The following is a 19,548-nucleotide window of genomic DNA, read 5'->3' on the forward strand; positions in this document are numbered from 1 at the left end:
ACATGTTATCCACCTTATCCAAGTTTCTCAATTTTAAACAGTTCATTCTAAGTGCCAAGGAATAAAGACTTAGCCTGGCCAATCTCTCCCAAGAACTCAGGCCCTTTAGTCCCGGCAACATCCTCACATTTCTTCCTTTTCAGTTTTAAGATAAAATGCATCTCATTTGCATGCAGGAACACAGCAGTTATAGACTCAGTGGCCACTTTATGAGGTATCTCTGGTATGCTTGTGGTCTTCTGCTGCTACAGCCTACCCACTTTAAGGTTTGATGTGTTGTGCATTCAGAGATGCTCTTCTGCACACCACTGTTGTAACATGTGGTTATTTGCCTTCCTGTCAATTTGAATTATTCTGGCCATTCTTTTCTGACCTCTCATTAACAAGGTATTTTTTTACCACAGGACTGTTGCTCACTAGATGTTATTTTTGTTTTCACACCATTCTCTGCATACTCTAAAAGGAGGATGTGATGGCACTAGCTGAAGAGATTCATCAAGATGTTGCCTGGGATAGAGCTAGTTAGTTGCAAGGAAAAATGGAAGGAAAAATTAGGTCTATTTTCTTTAGAGCACAGGTGGTCAAGAAGAGACATGATTAAGTTCAAACTCAAATTCAGTTTATTGTCATTCAGCTGTACACATGCATAAATAACATTCTTTCAGACCAAGATGCACAACACTGTTCATATAACGCAGACACAAAGTAATATTACCACAAATAAATGAACAAAACATAAGGTGCATTTACAACAAGTTAAAAAGTGAACAGTGCAATGCTATGAGGAGGGTTATGGATACAGTAGAGTACAGTATGATCTCCCCCTCCTCCCCAATCAGAGGTAAATAAAACTAGAGGATATAGATTTCAGTTAAAGGAAAAGATTTAGAGCAGGCACAAAGGGACTGCTCTTCACACAGAGACAGCAACTACCAGGAATGCACTGCCCAAACGGTTGAAGCTTGGTTGCTAACAGGTACTTAAGTAGTGTGTAGACAAGCACTTGAACTGTCTGTCGCTACTTAATAAGGGGTCATCAATTCAAGTTGATGAGACAAAATATATTCTCAGTTTTGAGTCTTTGGGGGACTTCCTCAAACAGTAGGAGAAGCAGAGTCAAAACATTAAGCGGGTCAAAAACACTAGAGTCAAGGTTATAATAAGATTAGCCATGGATCTTACTAAATATGTGTAAGCTCAGGGGTAGGAGAGAAAGAAGGTGCTATTTCATTTCTACATTTATATACCGTACATTTCCATTTCACGCCTTATCATGCTCTCTTTCTACATTCTTTTTGCCCTCACACTCCTCCAAGGCCAAAAAGCCTGTTCAAATCTGAATTTATAAATGCATTTTGAAAACTAAATTGTTTTACATTTGAGCAGCTGTAAGCAAACTGTAGAGTCAGTTTTTGCAATTTCTATTTTAACCATATTTCAACTCCATACTTGGAAAACTAACCAGGAAATTATGATGAATTATATTCCCAGTTTACAATCAGGAGTTAGTATTTCGGATAACTGAAATTTACACTGGAAGCCAAACTCTTTTTACCAATGTTAAAACCAGGAAGCTAATAGTTAATAAAATCTTTTAAACATCTGCTCGTAGGTACATGCTTAAGTTTAAATTTTCCAGACAAATTCACAAATTGGCTAAAATTCTCCAGAATAAGTCAATAGGTGAATTGTTTAATCCCATTACTTAAGTATGCCAAAATACTTCTGAGAAGTACTATGTTTAGATGTGCAGTGAAGTTAGAAATCACTTCATCATGAAGCATGAAGCTAAGAAGTCTGAAGACAAACTTAACTAGGATAAGCTTTATGTTGAGTAACATTAAATTAATAAAAAACAAACAACAAAATGGTGGTGGACTGCCGTTAAACTAAATTATAAGAGATCTTTTTGATAATTGTACTTAATTTATTTTATATTGAGATACAGCGCAGAGTAGGCTCTTTCGGCCCTTTGAGCCAGACTGCTCAGCTTAGTCCTGGCCTAATCATGGGATAATTTGTGAAGAGCAATTAATCTACCAACTAGTAGGTCTTCGAACTGAGAAAAAACCAGAACACCAGGTTGAAACCCACATGGTCATGAGGAGGAAGTACAAACTCCACATAGGCAGTGGCCGAAAATGAACCTGGGTTGCCTGTACTGTAAAGCGTTATTAACCACTAAGCTATCGTGCCAAAATAGAGCCAAAATGTATATCTGATAACCACAAGCAAGAATATGAATCTCGTACTTCAATGCAGAACATTAAAAATTAAAGTAAAAAATTAAGTTAGGTCATCAAGATATTTTCTGAGATCTTGTTGCAGAAATCATTGGCGAAAATCAAATTGAGAAAAGTAGTATTTCCCTCATACATTTGAGAAAACTAGGAATGGAACCAAATCCTCAAGATCCATCATGCTACAAAGGCCAAAAGTTATTTATCTGACAAAGGGCCACTACTTAGATTAAACTTAGCAATAAATTAGTAATAATAGGAAGACTTGTAATTAATGTAAACTGAATTACATTTGTCAGAGAAAATATATGCACCATGAGTTTGCATTTCATTGCAATCAATTACCATTAAACAAATTAGCAGAAATTTATTTTATTTTTCTCTTGCTATTTTTCTTTTTAATTTAAATTCTGGATTGCTTTTACTTTTCTATCATCTGTCCACGTTATCTTCCTGCTTTGAAGATTTGAGTGCCAAATTAAACAAGATTTAGTGCTGAGAGTTACAAAAAACATTAGCAAAATATTATGATTGTTTAACATACAGATTATTAACATACCATGTGAACAGCCCAATGAAGTTATTTATCACTAACCATACATAAGGTACAATTACAGTGCCTATAAAAAGTATTCACCCCTCTCCCTCCAGAAGTTTTCATGTTTTATTGTTGTACAACAATGAATCACAGTGGTTTTAATTTGGCTTTTTTGACACTGATCAACATAAAAAGACTCTTTCATGTCAGTGAAAACAGATCTCTATAAAGTGTCTAAATTAATTATAAATATGAAACACAAAGTAATTGATTGCATAAGCATTCACCTCCTTCAAGTCAGTATTCAGTAAAAGCACCTTTGGCAGCAGTTACAGCTTTGAGTCTGTCTGAATAGGCCTCCATCAGTTTTGCACATCTGGATGCTGCAAGCTTTTCCCCCATTGTTCTTTACAAAACTACTCAATCTCTGTCAGATTGCATGGGGATCGTGAGAGAACCGCCTTTTTCATGTCCATCCACAAGTTCTCAATTGGATTGAGGTCTGGCCTCTGACTTGGCCACTCCAGGGCATTAACCTTGTTGCATTGAAGCCATTCCTGTGTAGCTTTAGCTTTATGCTTGGGGTCATTGTCTTGCTGGAAAACAAATCTTCTCCCAAGTCGCAATTCTGTTGCAGACTGCATCAGGTTTTCCTGTATTTTGCTGCATTTATTTTACCCTCTATCTTCACAAGCCTTGCAAAGCCTGCTGCAGTGAAGTTTCCCCACAACATGATGCAGCCACCACCGTGCCTTCATAGTAGGGATGATGTGTTTTTGATAAAGTGCAGTGTATGGCTTACATCAAACATAGCGTTTAGCCTGATAGCCAAAAAGCCCAATTTTGGTTTCATTAGATGATAGAACCTTCTTCCAGCCAACTTCAGAGTCTCCCACATGCCTTCTGGTAAACTCTAGCTGAAATTTCATGTGTGTTTTTTTTCAACAGTGGTTTTCTCTTTGCCACTCTCCCATAAAGCTTCGACTGGTGAAGTACCTGGGAAACAGTTGTTGTATGTGCAGTCTCTCCCATCTCAGCCACTTAAGCTTATAACTCCTCCAGAGTTGTCATAGGTCTCTTGGTGGCCTCCCTCACTAGTCCCCTTCTTGCACGGTCACTCAGTTTTTGAGGATGTACTGCTCTAAGCAGAATTACAGCTGTGCCATATTCTTTCCATTTCTTTATGATTACTGAACTGTACTCCAAGGAAGATTGAGTGACTTGGAAATTTTCCTGTATTCATTTCCTGACCTGTGTGTTTCAATAACCTTTTTGGAGTATTCTTTTGTCTTCATCATGTAGTTTTTGCCAGGATAGTGACTCACCAGCAGTTGGACCTTCCAGATAGAGGTGTTTGAATAGTTTTATAAAGAATGGGGAAAAATTGCAGTGGCCAGATGTGCAAAGCTGATAGAGATCTATCCACACAGACTCAAAGCTGTAATTGTTGCCAAAGGTCATCTACTAAATACCAACTTGAAGGGGGTGAATACTTAAGCAATCAATTATTTTGTGTTTTATATTTTAAATTAATTTAGATCGCTCTGTAGAGATCTGTTTTCACTTTGACACAAGAGTATTTTTCTGTTGATCAGTGTCAAAAAAGGCAAATTAAATCTACTGTATTCAATGTTGTAAGATAATAAAACATAAAAACTTCCAAGGGAGGGTGAATACTTTTTATAGTCACTATATATCACATTCAAAAATGCCACTACAACAAAAATTAAAGCTCATTCACAAAGTGCTTTACTAATCTCCTGTGAATTGTACACAACCCTCAAAGTTATTTGTTTGCTGTAACAATAAATGCCATTACACTATTGGTAGAGAAAAAAAAAGACAGCTTTCAGAAATAGTTTCAGATCATAAGGTTTTCTAGTCAATTCAAAAATACTAAGGCTGCTATAAATAGAATGAAATATGAATTATTTTAACCTACAATGAATTTTTGGGATAAATGGTGGTTGACAGTTAAATATAAAACAATATTAACAAACAGACTACAAAAAAACTTGAGTACTTAGTGATTATAATTAATTTATAGCTTTAACCAACAAATTAATGTGGTACTCTTAAGTTGTTTTGATTTTGTTTCTTGATTAAGTACCAGAAAATCAAGAATGAGGAGGGTTCTAAAAATCTATTAGGATTTATGGTATAATTAGTTAATTATGACATGAACATCCCTTCAGATTTGCTTGCTGATCAATGTAATAAAGACTGCAAAAATTCTGCATATAAAGATTAATTATTAACCTTGAATTGTAATGAAATCCTTTGGTCCCAACTTAATACGTAGAGGTATTATTCCACTATGTAGTTAGCTAGTTTTCATTATTTGTTATGAAACAAAAATATATTCAAGATCACTTGTTTATACAAGGTTAAAAAGGTTTTGATAATAGATCCTAAATTAACACTTACAGAAAATGAAGGACTGTATTTGCAGGTTTCCTCAGAATAGAACCCACTGGACCAAAAGCATCTACTGCTGGGAGGAAGGATACATTGAATTTCTGGTGTTCTGCACCACAGTAATACAGTGCAAGTTGTGCCTGCAATTCTTCGAAAAAAATAAAACACCCAATTTTGGTAAAAGGATATATAGTTTGAACATAAATACTCACCATTAATAGGGAGAGGACTGTCTGATCCAGGATGCGCATAGTTTAAACGACCTATCAAAAAGGTACAAAAAGTTATAAGCAACTACAAACAGTCCAAAAAAACTCCCTTTTCATGCAATTGCCATGTTATATCTATATTCAAGGTCTTAATGACTGCAATTTTGTTCTTAACTTGCAGATTTGTGCAATTAATTATATTTACTTAAGTTACTCAAGTCTTTCAGCATTTTAAAATCTGCAAGGACTAATTCTGGTGTAGCTGTCATCACTTGTATCACAGAGAAGGCTAAAATTATGATGGCTAAGCTAACCTATATCATTTAAAGAACCAGAAGCATATGAACAGCTGTATTGTTTTAAATGGTTATACATTTACATTGGGACTGTTGGTTTCAGTTTAAAATATCACAACTCTTTCACTAAAATTTCTGTACAGCTAATATTTTCATCTGAGTATGGCCAATATGCAACTGTGACTTACATTACATTAAATCTGTCATTCCTGTCCTGTAATCAGTGTGTCAATTTGCTTATTTGTTTCCCTTTTTGATGTTTAATTTTTGAAGTTGTTCATTGATCCATCACAACCAATAAACTCAGTTTCTATAAAACTACCCCTCAACATTACCCTACCAGGGAGACTTGGTCACATCTTTCAGTCACTGATTTCCAGTGATCTACCCTATTTAAGGAACAAATTGAGGAGCTTGGATTATCTACAATCAATGAATTGGATGATAATGTGCAAAGCACAGTTAGTAAGACCACTGATATGTGAAAGGAAGTGAATAGATATTAATGTCAGGAAGAATGTTAAATATTTAAAGAAATACATTACTATGGTAATGTAGTGGTTAGCACAATCACTTTACAGTGCCAGCAATCACTGATTTGGGTTCAATTCCCACTACTGTTTGTACATTTTCCCCTGGGTTTCCTCTGGGTGCTCCAGCTCCCACCCACATTCCAAAAAAAACAATTTAGTTTATTTTCTACTGGAGTCAGATGCAGTGAGGTAACAGGTCTTTCATCCCAGAGTCCTTAATCAACCATTAATTTACACTGTGTGTGCGTGTGCACACACACGCCCTTAACTCCTGGTGAAGACGTCGGGGTGCCGTCATGACAAGCTTTTTGCACCAATTTTTTTGGTGATTGCTCATCGTACAGCGTGTTTTGGGCATCTGAAACCTGGCAGAGACCATCCCTCTCCAGGTTTTTTTTTTACAAGGTCCAGTTGCTAGCTCGACACTCAACCCAGGCACAGATGGAGAGCATGCAAGGGGGAGCCGGCCAGATTCGAACTCAGGACCTCTCGCCCCGAAGTCCAGCGCTGATGCCACTATGCTACCAGTCGGCATTTACACTAATCCTACATTAATCCTCTATTTTTATTCCTCTTACATTGTCATTCTCCCTTCCCCAGGCCTTCTCCAGATTCCACAACTAGTAGCTATTTACAATGATCAATAAACTGCAATTTTTTTGTGATGTAGAAGTAAACTGCAGCACTCAGAGGAAACAAGCAAGTAAACTCCACTTATTCCAACTTTACACTGTACTATTACATCTTGCATGTGTCTCAGTCAGCCAGTTTGACCGAAAAATTGAACTTTTGCTGAAAGGTAATATTTTATTGGAGATTGCTCAACCAAACCCGAGAATCTATTGGGAGTGTTTTCATATTCTTGGCACATCCAAAATTAGTGAGAGTGGTCTTCAAGTTTGTTGAATACATGTCAAGATAGCAACACTCTGGGTGATCAGTTATGTTTTCTTTTTGCACTATTGAATTACCAAGTGGATCAGAAGAAAGCTTGTCCAACTCAACAGAACAAAGACTCTCACCACAACTGTTTACTTAAAACCAACTTCACCCTTCTCTCTGGCAACAAGGCCAAAGCATACCAGTTGCAGTCTTAGCATCATTAAAACTAAATGTAACAAGAGTCCTGTTGATAATTGTATCTGAATGAGTACTTAAGAGGGGTACACACAAGGTCATAGACATGAACATGAAGGGCCCAGTGAGAGTGCCCCAAATTGTTACATTTCTAGCAAGTATAGACACAAAAGACAGAAATACTGCTTCCTCCAGTTTTAATCTGCAGCAGAACAAGGGATTTACTTTTGTTGAGCCTAATGAAACGCCTTTGATATAATTTTCTGTGCAGTTGCAAGCTAATATCATGGAACAACTATTCCAATTATAATTCCAAACTATATGTGTGAGGTGCTACATGCTACATTTTGGTAGGACTAATCAAAATAGGGCATACACGGTAAATGGTAGGGCATTGAGGAATGCAGTAGAACAGAGTGATCTACGAACATAGAAACAGAAAATAGGTGCAGGAGTAGGCCATTCGGCTCTTCGAGCCTGCACCGGCATTCAGTATGATTATGGCTGATCATCCAACTCAGAGCCCTGTACCTGCTTTCTCTCATTACCCACTGATCCCTTTAGTCACAAGGGCCATATCTAACTTCCTCTTAAATATAGCCAATGCACCAGCCTCAAATGTTTCCTGTGGCAGAGAATTCCAGAGATTTACCACTTTCTGTGTGAACATGTTTTTTCCTCATCTCGGTCCTAAAAGGCTTCCCCTTTATCCTTAAACTGTGACCCCTCGTTCTGGACTTCCCCAACATCGGAAACAATCTTCCTGCATCTAGCCTGTCCAATCCCTTTAGAATTTTATACGTTTCAATAAATCTTCTAAATTCCATTGAGTATAAGCCTAGTCGATCCAGTCTTTCTTCATATGAAAGTCCTGCCATCCCAGGAATCAATCTGGTGAACCTTCTCTGTACTCCCTCTATGGCAAGAATGTCTTTCCTCAGATTAGGGGACCAAAACTGCACACAATATTCTAGGTGCAGTCTCACCAAGGCCTTGTACAACTGCAGTAGAACCTCCCTGCTCCTGTACTCAAATCCTTTTGCTATGAATGCCAACATACCATTTGACTTTTTAACCGCCTGCTGTACCTGCATGCCCACCTTCAATGACTGGCGTACAATGACACCCAGGTCTCGTTGCATCTCCCCTTTTCCTAATCGGCCACCGTTCAGATAATAATCTGTTTTCCTGTTCTTGCAACCAAAGTGGATAACCTTACATTTATCCACATTAAATTGCATCTGTCATGAATTTGCCTACTCACCTAACCTATCCAAGTCACCCTACATCCTCTTAGCATCCTCCTCACAGCTAACACCGCCACCCAGCTTCATGTCATCTGCAAACTTGGAGATGCTGCATTTATTTCCCTCGTCTAAATCATTAATATATATTGTATACAACTGGGGTCCCAGCATTGAGCCTTGCGGTACCCCACTAGTCACTGCCTGCCATTCTGAAAAGGTCCCGTTTACTCCCACTCTTTCCTTCCTGTCTGCCAACCAATTCTCTATTCACATCAATACCATACCCCCAATACCATGTGCTTTAAGTTTGCACACTAATCTCCTGTGTGGGACCTTGTCAAAAGCCTTTTGAAAATCTAAATATACCACATCCACTGGCTCTCCCCTATCCACTCTACTAGTGACATCTTCAAAAAATTCTATAAAATTCGTCAGACATGATTTTCCTTTCACAAATCCATGCTGACTTTGTCCGATGATTTCACCTCTTTCCAAATGTGCTGTTACCGACTCTAGCATTTTCCCCACCACCGATGTCAGACTAACTGGTCTATAATTCCCTGGTTTCTCTCTCCCTCCTTTTAAAAAAATGAGACAATGGTGTATAATTCCCTGAAGGTGGAATCTCATGTGGATAGGGTGGTGAAGAAAGCTTTTGGTATGCCGGCCTTTATTAATCAGAGCATTGAGTATAAGAGTTGGGATGTAATGTTAAAATTGTACAAAGCATTAGTGAGGCCAAATTTGGAGTACTGTGTACAGTTCTAGTCACCGAATTATAGGTAAGATGTCAACAAAATAGAGAGAGTACAGGAGAGATTTACTAGAATGTTACCTGGGTTTCAGCACCTAAGTTACAGAGAAAGGTTGAACAAGTTAGGTCTTTATTCTTCGGAGCGTAGAAGGTTGGGGGGGGGGGGACGACTTGATAGAGGTATTTAAAATTATGAGGGGGATAGACAGAGTTGACATGGATAGGCTTTTTCCATTGAGAGTAGGGGAGATTCACACAAGAGGACATGTGTTGAGAGTTTAAGGGGCAAAAGTTTAGGGATAAAATGAGGGGAAACTTCTTTACTCAGAGAGTGGTAGCTGTGTGGAACGAGCTTCCAGTAGAAGTGGTAGAGGCAGGTTCGATATTGTCATTTTTAAAAAATGGATAGGTATATGGACAGGAAAGGAATGGAGGGTTATGGGCTGAGTGCAGGTCGGTGGGACTAGGTTAGAGTAAGCATTCGGCACAGACTAGAAGGGCCGAGATGGCCTGTTTCCGTGCTGTAATTGTTATATGGTTAATTTATGATTGTGCTTACTGAAATTCAATCTTTAAGTAATTATGCCTTCAGAATTGCTATGCAACTTCTGTACTTGTTTTCTTGAAACAGTATTATCTAGTATATTTAATTCCCCTCTTGCTCACACAAATAGAAGTATGTCACTTGCTGCCTCCCACCCCCAAAGCATACTACACTATTCAATGAGGGCATGCCTGATCTGTCCAAGGCAGATTTTTTTTCTGTGCTAGTTCTCAAGATGTTCAATTTCCTGATCTTTTAAATACAAATTAAGCTGCTACTTCAAAAACCTACAATGATCTGACCTCCAATTCTAATCATTCACCAACCTCTGCAAATTCATTTGCAGCTCAGTTCCAACCTATAGACTCCTATCATGCAACTATATCCCCTTATTTGAGATCTTCCCATCAGTGGAAAAATTTCAACATCAAACCTGTCAAGTCTTCTCTGGACATTATGTTTCATTAAGATCGCTCATTTTTTCTAACTTCAAAAGAATACAGCTTAAATTCCTTTGGCCAGTGGCTTTAGGTAGCTCTCTCATCCCTGGAATTACCCTGGTCAATCTGTTTTTGGTCTACCTTCAATGCCAGTGTATCTTTTCTTAAAGAAGAGGATCAAAACTGTGCACAGTATTCCAGGTACAACCATTTCTGTACCCTGTACAACTTTTCCAATAAAAGATAATATACTAACCACTTCTTGTACTGTCTGCTAACATTTTTTACCATGCATAGAGGTCCCTAATTAAGTGATAACTAACTTACTCTTATATTGCTCATCAGTCTTGTGTCACACATTGTTAATCATGCAACATCCACAAATTTATCTAACAACTCAGCTTTTCACATTCTTATAGAAATCTAGCAAATTTGTGAAACATGATCTTTCATAAAATTTCATTGACTTTGAGAGCATCAAGTTTCTCACAATGACCAGCCATTCCTGACGACTTCCTAGAATTTGACAAGCTTCAACCAATGGCTCCAAATACATGCAGCTGCTCCCTTAAAACACTAGTATAGGCTTTTGGGACTTGCCAACTGCTTGCCTTAGTTTTCTCCTTCTCCCTCCATCACCCCCAAACCACCACCACCAAAATACCTTGTCCCTCATGATGGTGATTGCTACAAGTTCTTACATGCTATTTGACATTAGTAATGCAGATAACTTTGGACAATTTATATTGTCCTCTACAATGCAAGCCAATGCAAAGTTTTGATTTAATTTATCCTTCTATCCCATCACCAATTCTCCAAACTTCTCCATTAGAGATCTCACACAACTGATTTTGATATTACATGGCAATTTTCTTAATTTTATACCTCTGTTTTAACAATATATCTTTTTACTGATAGTTATAAAATTCTCCAGTTTACTATTAGTCCTTGCTAGTTAGTAACATATTCCTTTACCTCCTTTGTTGACCATAGATGGTTCATTTTTCTCTTGGGATAAATTTCAGTCAGCACTTTAATTTCCTTGTTTAAATATCTGCCAGTGCCAATTCAATCACCAATACTTGAGTGTACTTGGTCCATTCCAAACAACTGCATTCATACCATTGTAAATGCCCATATTTAAGTCACGAGCATCAATTTACACATGTTCACCCTTAAACTTACAATTTTGACTCTAATGTGAACACTACTATATGGAGGGGGTGGTACAAGGACAGGAAATACTTAGCATATATTTTAATAATCTTACCAATTACACATGGCTAAACTCAAAATCTCATTTCTAGATAGGTTCCATTTCACTTTATTTTCAACAGTACCTTTGATTCACCCAACTATTATAATAACCTATGACAATTAAAGAATGTGCTCATATTTCTCCATTTATGTTTTATTCTATTAACTTATACACTTATAAATTAACCCATGGCCACACTCCACTTAGTTCTTGAATGGTACCTTCAACAGCATGCACTAACTGATATTTGTGAACTTTTCAACTATTTTCCATCTTACCAATACAGTTCCTGACTGAGTGCTTCCACAATTCTATCTTGAAAATTCTTCATGGCATGGATTCCTTCAGTGCCTATTACTTCCAATTACCTGTAATTCTAAGTTGAAATGCCAAGTTCAGCTGTGTTTGCAAATGTCGGTCATTGGCATCTCAGCTAGAGAATAGCTAATGGTGAAACAATCTGGTCTTGCACATTACCAGAAGCAATGCAAATTGATGATTTGTGGATCACTTGAACTCCTTGTCCAATGATGGTCTCTTCACCATTTACTTTACCATACAGACTAAATTGCAAACCAACAGAAGCCAGCAACCACAATCCAAAAAAAGTTACCTATCACTTCAAATGATCAACCAGGATAAAATGCTCCATTTCCAGCTGCAAAATATGCACCTTCTGAAAGGATCAGTTGGACATTATCATGTTTGAATCAGGCCAGCTGTGGCTTACAGTCCTGACATTACACAGAACTTCAGATAGTCCCAAGTTAGTTTACAAAGCCTCCAGCCACTTCATATAGAAGATCCCATCTGCAGAACTAGGACATCCTTGAGTTTCCAATTCCTTCCATGGCTCTAGTGAGGCAACTGGTTTATTGGCATCTCATGCTAACCTGCTCATCTAGAAGAACCTGATGCATCAATGGCATTACTAATCCCACCCCAATAGGCATATATGGCTTGAAGGAACATTTTATGGGGGCCCCCAGCAATCAGTAACTTGCAACTAAACAGTCATTGGCTCTTTGTGGAGGCAACTGTGACAAGTCACCTGCTGCATCATTGCTTCCATATGCAGCAGTCAGAATAGTTCAAGTGCAACAGAATGATAGCCCTTCATCAGAATCACCATCATCAAAAATTGCCACTAGTGACTTGATCTGTGACAAGAGTGAAATGCTTGCCAACCAGGAATTAGATAGTCCCAAAAGTGATGGCTAGATCTTCTTTTAATTTGTGCATCAATTTCCTCACTGGAGGAAAGGCTGCAGAAAACACATTGTCATGTCACAATTCTGTTACAGCACAAACCTTGTTGCTAAAGATACAACATTATAGTTATAAATCAATAGACAAGAAAGGCTTCAAAGCCAAGTTCTGCTCAATATTGTGCCCTCTAACTTTTCACACCCAAGCCAGAAATTCCATTAGTATAATGAGGAACTCAACGTAATGTCCAAAATAAGTGAAGCAGTGGAAAGTTAGCATTCAACATAGGCAAAACTGTTCCAATTCTCAGACCATTCTCATTGATTCCAAATTTTAAGAGGCAGCTTAAGATTGTATAAATGCATGTCTGTTCCATTTTAGCTGGACATTTCTGCCTGTGTAGTCTGCTGCATATGATGCCATGCCTTCATTTGTTCTCTTCAGTCACTATGGTAACAAGATTTTAGTAACCTATGCAATTAAGGGATATGGGAATAGTGTAGAAGTTGACATTGAGGATGTTAATCAGCCATGATCTTGTAAATGAATGGTAAAGTGGGATCAAAAAACCAAAAGGCCCATTTTTGCTCATTTTAAAGTGCTATTAGATACCCCAGGAGCTTTCATCATTGCATCCATTTCTGAAGGAATGAAAATGCTACTTGATATCTTGGTGTAGGTGTTTAATTCCTTCCACACAACAGTCAGGAGAATCCTCTACTTTAGGGAGGGATATCTGTGCAAGAGCAGGAACTATTGAAAAGAGCAAGTCTTATTGTATGTGAATTTCATTTAGACCAATAAAAAAAAGTGAGGTTTTAGCTCAGCGGCCATTAAGCAGAATGGAACAGAGTTGGGGGAAAACTGAAGTTTTGGCTCAAGATACTTCAGGCAGTAGCCAAGGTCCCAGAAGCTAATTTGAATCAGCCATTGTGTAAATGGGCCAGTGTAGGAGTCTGAAGTCTGACTTGAGAGGCTTTGGCAAGGAGCCAGAAGTGAATAGCAGGTAGGCACCAGTAAGGTGTTTCTTTTAAATATGGTAGTTACCAAACTACAACTAATAGGTTACCAAATTATGACTAATTAAATAAAGAAAGGATGCAGGATCAAGTAATGTAGCTGTATAATATGGGATCAGGTGGACCACATCTGCAGCAAGTATTGGGTGCTCAAGGAACTCTGGCTCAAAGCTGGTCACCTAAAATCTGAGCTTCAAACTCTGCATTGCATCAGGGAGAGGAAAAGAGATACCTGGACATTCTTTCAGGAGACAGTCACACCCATTAAATACTGGAGGGATTGCATACTGAGTCAGTGTGGGTAAAAGTAAGAAGCAATCTGTTGGTATTCAATAAGCTCCACAATAGCAGCAGATAAACTGAAGTTCCGATCAGGAGGCAGATTTTGGAAAGATAAAGCAAAGATAACTGCTTTTTTTGTCATAGGTAACTTTAACTTACCTAATATTGATTGGCACCTCTTCCGTGCAAAAAGTTTAGATGGGGTGGAATTTGTTATGTTGGTCCAGGAAGAATTACTGACACAGTATGGTAGACAGGCCAATTAGTGGAGAGGTCATACTGGATCTAATACTAATCAATGACCCTGATCATGTGACAAATCTCTTGGCAACTCTGAAAAAGCAACCACAGCTCTCCAATCTTTACCATAGCTTTGGACAGGATTAAGAGCAGACAGTATGAGAAAATATTTAATGAAGAGGAAGGCAAATTATGATGCTAGTAGGCAGGAACTTGGAAGTGCAAATTGGGAACAAATGTACTCATGGAAATGCACAACTGGAGTGGTTGTAAGGAAACATTTACATGGGGTTCTAGATAGGCTTGTCCTCGTGATGCAGGAAAAGGATGGTAGGTTAAAGGAACCATGGTTAACAAAATATATGCAACATTTAGTCAAGAGAATGAAAAGAAGCACACTTAAAGTTTAGGAACCAAGGATTAGGCAGGGCTCTTGAAAATTGAAGGTAGCCAGATTAAGAATGGAATTAGAAGAGCTAAAAGAGGTCATTGCCTTGGCAAGTAGGATTAAGGAAAATCCAAAGATAGAACATAGAACAGTACAGTACATTACAGGCCCTTCGGCCCACAATGTTGTGCCGACCCGCAAACGCTGCTTCCCATATAACCCCCCATCTTAAATTCCTCCATATACCTGTCTAGTAGTCTCTTAAACTTCACTAGTGTACCTGCCTCTACCACTGACTCAGGCAGTGCATTCCACACACCAAACACTCTGAGAAAAAAACCTTCCTCTAATATCCCCCTTGAACTTCCCTCCCCTTACCTTAAAGCCACGTCCTCTTGTACTGAGCAGTGGTGCCCTGGGGAAGAGGCGCCGGCTATTCACTCTATCGATTCCTCTTAATATCTTGTACGCTTCTATCATGTCTCCTCTCATCCTCCTTCTCTCCAAAGAGTAAAGCCCTAGCTCCCTTAATCTCTGATCATAATCCATACTCTCTAAACCAGGCAGCATCCTGGTAACTCTCCTCTGTATCCTTTCCAATGCTTCCATATCCTTCCTATAGTGAGGCGACCAGAACTGGACACAGTACTCAAGTGTGGCCTAACCAGTTTTAAAGAGCTCCATCATTACATCGCGACTCCTAAACTCTATCCCTCGACTTATGAAAGCTAACACCCCATTAAGCTTTCTTAACTACCCTATCTATCTGTGAGGCAACTTTTAGGGATCTGTGGACATGTACCCCAAGATCCCTCTGCTCCACCACACTACCAAGTATCCTGCCATTTACTTTGTACTCTGCCTTGGAGTTTGTCCTTCCAAAGTGTACCACCTCACACTTCTCCGGGTTGAACTCCATCTGCCACTTCTCAGCCCATTTCTGCATCCTATCAATCTCTCTCTGCAATCTTCCACAATCCTCTACACTACCTATAACACCACCAACCTTTGAGTCATCTGCAAACTTGCCAACCCACCCTTCTACCCCCACATCCAGGTTGTTAATAAAAATCACTAAAAATAGAGGACCCAGAACAGATCCTTGTGGGCTCCCTCCACCACAACCCTCTGCTTTCTGCAGGCAAGCCAATTCTGAATCCACCTGGCCAAACTTCTCTGGATCCCATGCCTTCTGACTTTCTGAATAAGCCTACCTTGTGGAACCTTGTCAAATGCCTTACTAAAATCCATGTAGATCACATCCACTACACTACGCTCATCTATATGTCTGGTCACCCCCTCAAAGAACTCTATCAGGCTTGTAAGACATGATCTGCCCTTCACAAAGCCAAAGATGTTCTACACATACCTGAGGAGGAAGATGACAAGAGTGAAGGTAGGGCCAATCAGGGATAAAAAGAGGAAACATACTTGGAGTTGGAGGAGATAGACCTGCTTAATGAATATTTTGTGTCAGTATTAAATAGCAAGGTTACCTGGTTGAATGCAAGGCCAGTGTAGAACAGGCCAATATGATGGACATGTCAACATTAAGAAAAGGATGTGCTAGAACATTTGAAAAAGGGCAAGTTTCCACTGCCAAACAGGATACATCCCAGGTTAATATGGAGACTGAGGAGAGAAATTGATGTGCCTTCAGTGTTTATCTTTGTGTACTCACTGGCCAAGGGAGAACTAGAGGGTGGCAAATTTTATTTCTTTTTTCAAGAAAGGTAAGAGGAGATAACTCCGGATATTATGGACCATTAAGTCTAACGCCAGTGGTGGGTGAACTAACAGAGGATTCTTAGAGACAAGATTTACAAGCATTTGAATAAGCAAAGTCTGATTAAGTATAGTCAACATGGCTTTGTGAGAGGCAGTCGTGCCTCATGAGCTTGACTGATTTCTTTGAGGAAATGACAAAATACTGATGAAAGCAGAGCAGTAGATCAGGATCAGAATCAGGTTTAATATCACTGACACATGTGAAATTTATTAATTTTTCAGCAGCAGTACAATGAAATACATGATAAATAAATAGAGAAAAAACTGAATTATAGCAAGTATATAGCTATTAAATAGCTAAGTTAAAGTAGTGCAAAAAAAAATTAAAAAAAATGTAGTGAGGTAGTGTTCATGGGCTCAATGTCCATTTAGAAATTGGATAGCAGAGGGAAAGAAGCTGTTCCTGAATCGCTCAGTGTGTGCCTTCAGGCTTCTGTTCCTCCTTCCCAAAGGTAACAATAAGAAGAATGCATGTCCTGGGTGGTGGGAGTCTTTATGAAGGCAGCGTCCATCATTAAGGTACTGCTCCTTGATACTACAGAGGCCAGTACCCATGATGGAGCTGACTAACTTTACAAGTTTCTGCAACTTGCTTTGATCTTGTGCAGTAGCCCCTCCTCTTACCAGTCGGTGATACAACCAGTCAGAATGCTCTCTATGGTAGGAGCTTGAGTGTTTGAATGAAATATAGTCATTGTCTTGTTTTCATTATAGCTGCATCAATATGTTGCATCAAGGTTAGGTACTCAGAGCTTTTGACACCCAGGAGCTTGAAATTACTCACTCTCTCCACTTCTGATCCCTAGGAGGATTGGTTTGTGCTCTCTCATCTTATCCTTTCTGAAGTCCACAATCAGCTCTTTGGTCTTATTGACACTGAGTGCAAAGTTGTTGCTATGACACTACTTGACTAGCTGGTATCTCACTCCTGTAACCCCTTGTGTCACCATCTGAAATTCTGCTGACAATGGTTGTATCAGCAAATTTACAGATGGCATTTGAGCAGTCTAGCCACAGAGTCTCGTGTATAGAGACAATAGAGCAGTAGGCTAAGCACACACTGCTGTGGTGCATTTGTGTTGATTGTCAGCAAGGTGGGATGTTATTTCCAATCCAGATTGTCGTCTTCCAGTTAGGAAATCATGGATCCAGTTTCAGAGGAAGGTTCAGAGGCCTAGGTTCTGTAGCTTTTCAATCAGAACCGTAGGAATGATGGTGTTAAATGCTGAGCTATAGTCAATAAACAGCATCTTGAAATAGTTATTGGCATTGTCCAGGTGATCCCAGGCTGGGTGGAGAACCTTTGAGACCACATCTGCTATAAAGCTATTGTGGCAGTAGGCAAATTGGAGTGGGTCCAGAACCTTCTCGAGACTGGTGTTGATTCTAGCCATGACCATCTTTTCAAAGCATTTCATCACCTTAGAGGAGTGCTACTGGACGACAGTCATTAAGGTAGCTCATGCTGCTCTTCTTGGGCACTGGTATAATTGCTACCTTTTGAAGCAGATGGGAACTTCTGACTGTAGTAACAAGAAATTGAAAACGTCTTTAAAAACCCATGCCAGTTGGTTAGCACAGGTTTTCAGAGCCTTACTGGCTACTCCTTCGTGCCCTGCCACTTTCTGAGGAGGGTTCACTCTGTTAAGAATCTTGCCATTAATCCTGCATTCTGCCTTCAAATTCAGTTTTATTCTCCCTTTCAAAGTGAGCATAAAAGGCACTGAGCTCATGGTAGTGAGGCACCACAGTCATTCATGATGTTGGGTTTTGCTTTATAGGAAGTAATGGCTTGCAAACCCTACCAGAGTTGACGTTAATTTGATGTCACATATGGATTTTAGTAATGCACATATATGACAATGTTCCACATAAGCTGATTCAGAAAGCCAGTAGGCATGGGAGCCAAGGAAATCTGGCAGTGTGATTTCAGAATTGGCTTGCCCACAGTAGGCTGAGGGTCATAGTAGATGGAGTGTACTCTGCCTGGAGTATGGTAAGCAGTGGTATTCTGCAGGGATCTGTTCTAGGACCCATGCTTTTTGAGATTTTATAAATGTTTTGGATGAGGGACTGGAAGGGTGGGCTAGTAAGTTTCCAGATGACAACGGCTGGAGGAGTTGTCTACAGTGTAGATGGTTGTTGTACGTTACAACAGGACAATGATAGGATGCAGAGTTGGGTTGTGAAAAGGGCAGATGAAGTTCAACCCAGAAAAGTGTAAAGCGATTTACTTTTGAAGGTCAAATTTGAATACAGGATTGAAGGCAGTTTTTTTTTGTGGAGGAACAGTGAAATCCTGGTTCAGGTCCACTGAGTACAAGAGCCACAAGGTAATATTGCAGATCTATAAAACTTTTGTTAGACTACACTTGCAATATTGTCTTCAGCTCTGGTTGCCTCATTATAGTAAGGATATTGAAACTTCAGGGAAGGTGCAGAGCAGATTTACCAGGATGTGGCCTGGATTAGACAGCATGTCTTATGATGATAGTTTGCGTCTGGGACAAGAAGACATGACTACGAGTGAGGCCAGTAGGGGGATCCAAGAACTAGTGCTGGAGAAGGAGCAGCCTTTGAACTTGCCCAGCAGATCTGACATTGTTGCTCAGAGGATGAGAGTGAAGGCTGTAGGAATGACACTGGTTCAGGGCGCCATTTCAAAGAGAGGAGAGGAGAAAGATTTAGTTGTAATTTGAAACAGTACAGTCAGGGGAATAGACAAGGATTCAGAGTCTCAAAGGCCGTGTTTGCCAGGTGCCCAGGTTCGGGACATCTCCCTTGCAGAGAAATTTGTAGTGGAAGAAGAAAGATCCAGTTGTTGTGGTCTCTGTGGGTATCAATGACATAGGAAGAACAATGAAAGAGGTTCTACTGAGGGAAACTGAGCAGTAAGGAACCAAATTAAAACACAGAAACTGAAGGATAATAATCTTTAGATTGCTACCTGAGGCACATGCAAATTGGCACAGGGTTAATAAAATTCCAGAGCTAAATGTGGGTTTGAATTTGTGGAACGTTGACTACAATTATGAGGGGCCCCATCTGAACTGTGCTGGGACCAGGGT

General features: G+C 39.3%; 1 protein-coding gene across 2 annotated transcripts in view; it reads right to left on the bottom strand.

Annotated features, from left to right (window-relative positions):
• Nucleotides 1-19,548, bottom strand: part of cpeb4b (cytoplasmic polyadenylation element binding protein 4b) — a 103,466-nt gene that overhangs the window by 65,665 nt on the left and 18,253 nt on the right. For both annotated transcript variants that reach the window (XM_059990152.1, XM_059990153.1), the window contains exon 3: nucleotides 5,409-5,459. In XM_059990152.1, the coding sequence (XP_059846135.1) occupies nucleotides 5,409-5,459 (51 nt within the window). The remainder of the gene's footprint in view (nucleotides 1-5,408; nucleotides 5,460-19,548) is intronic.

This window comes from Hypanus sabinus, chromosome 15 (genome assembly GCF_030144855.1).
Source record: "Hypanus sabinus isolate sHypSab1 chromosome 15, sHypSab1.hap1, whole genome shotgun sequence".
NCBI classification, from domain to species: Eukaryota; Metazoa; Chordata; class Chondrichthyes; order Myliobatiformes; family Dasyatidae; genus Hypanus; species Hypanus sabinus.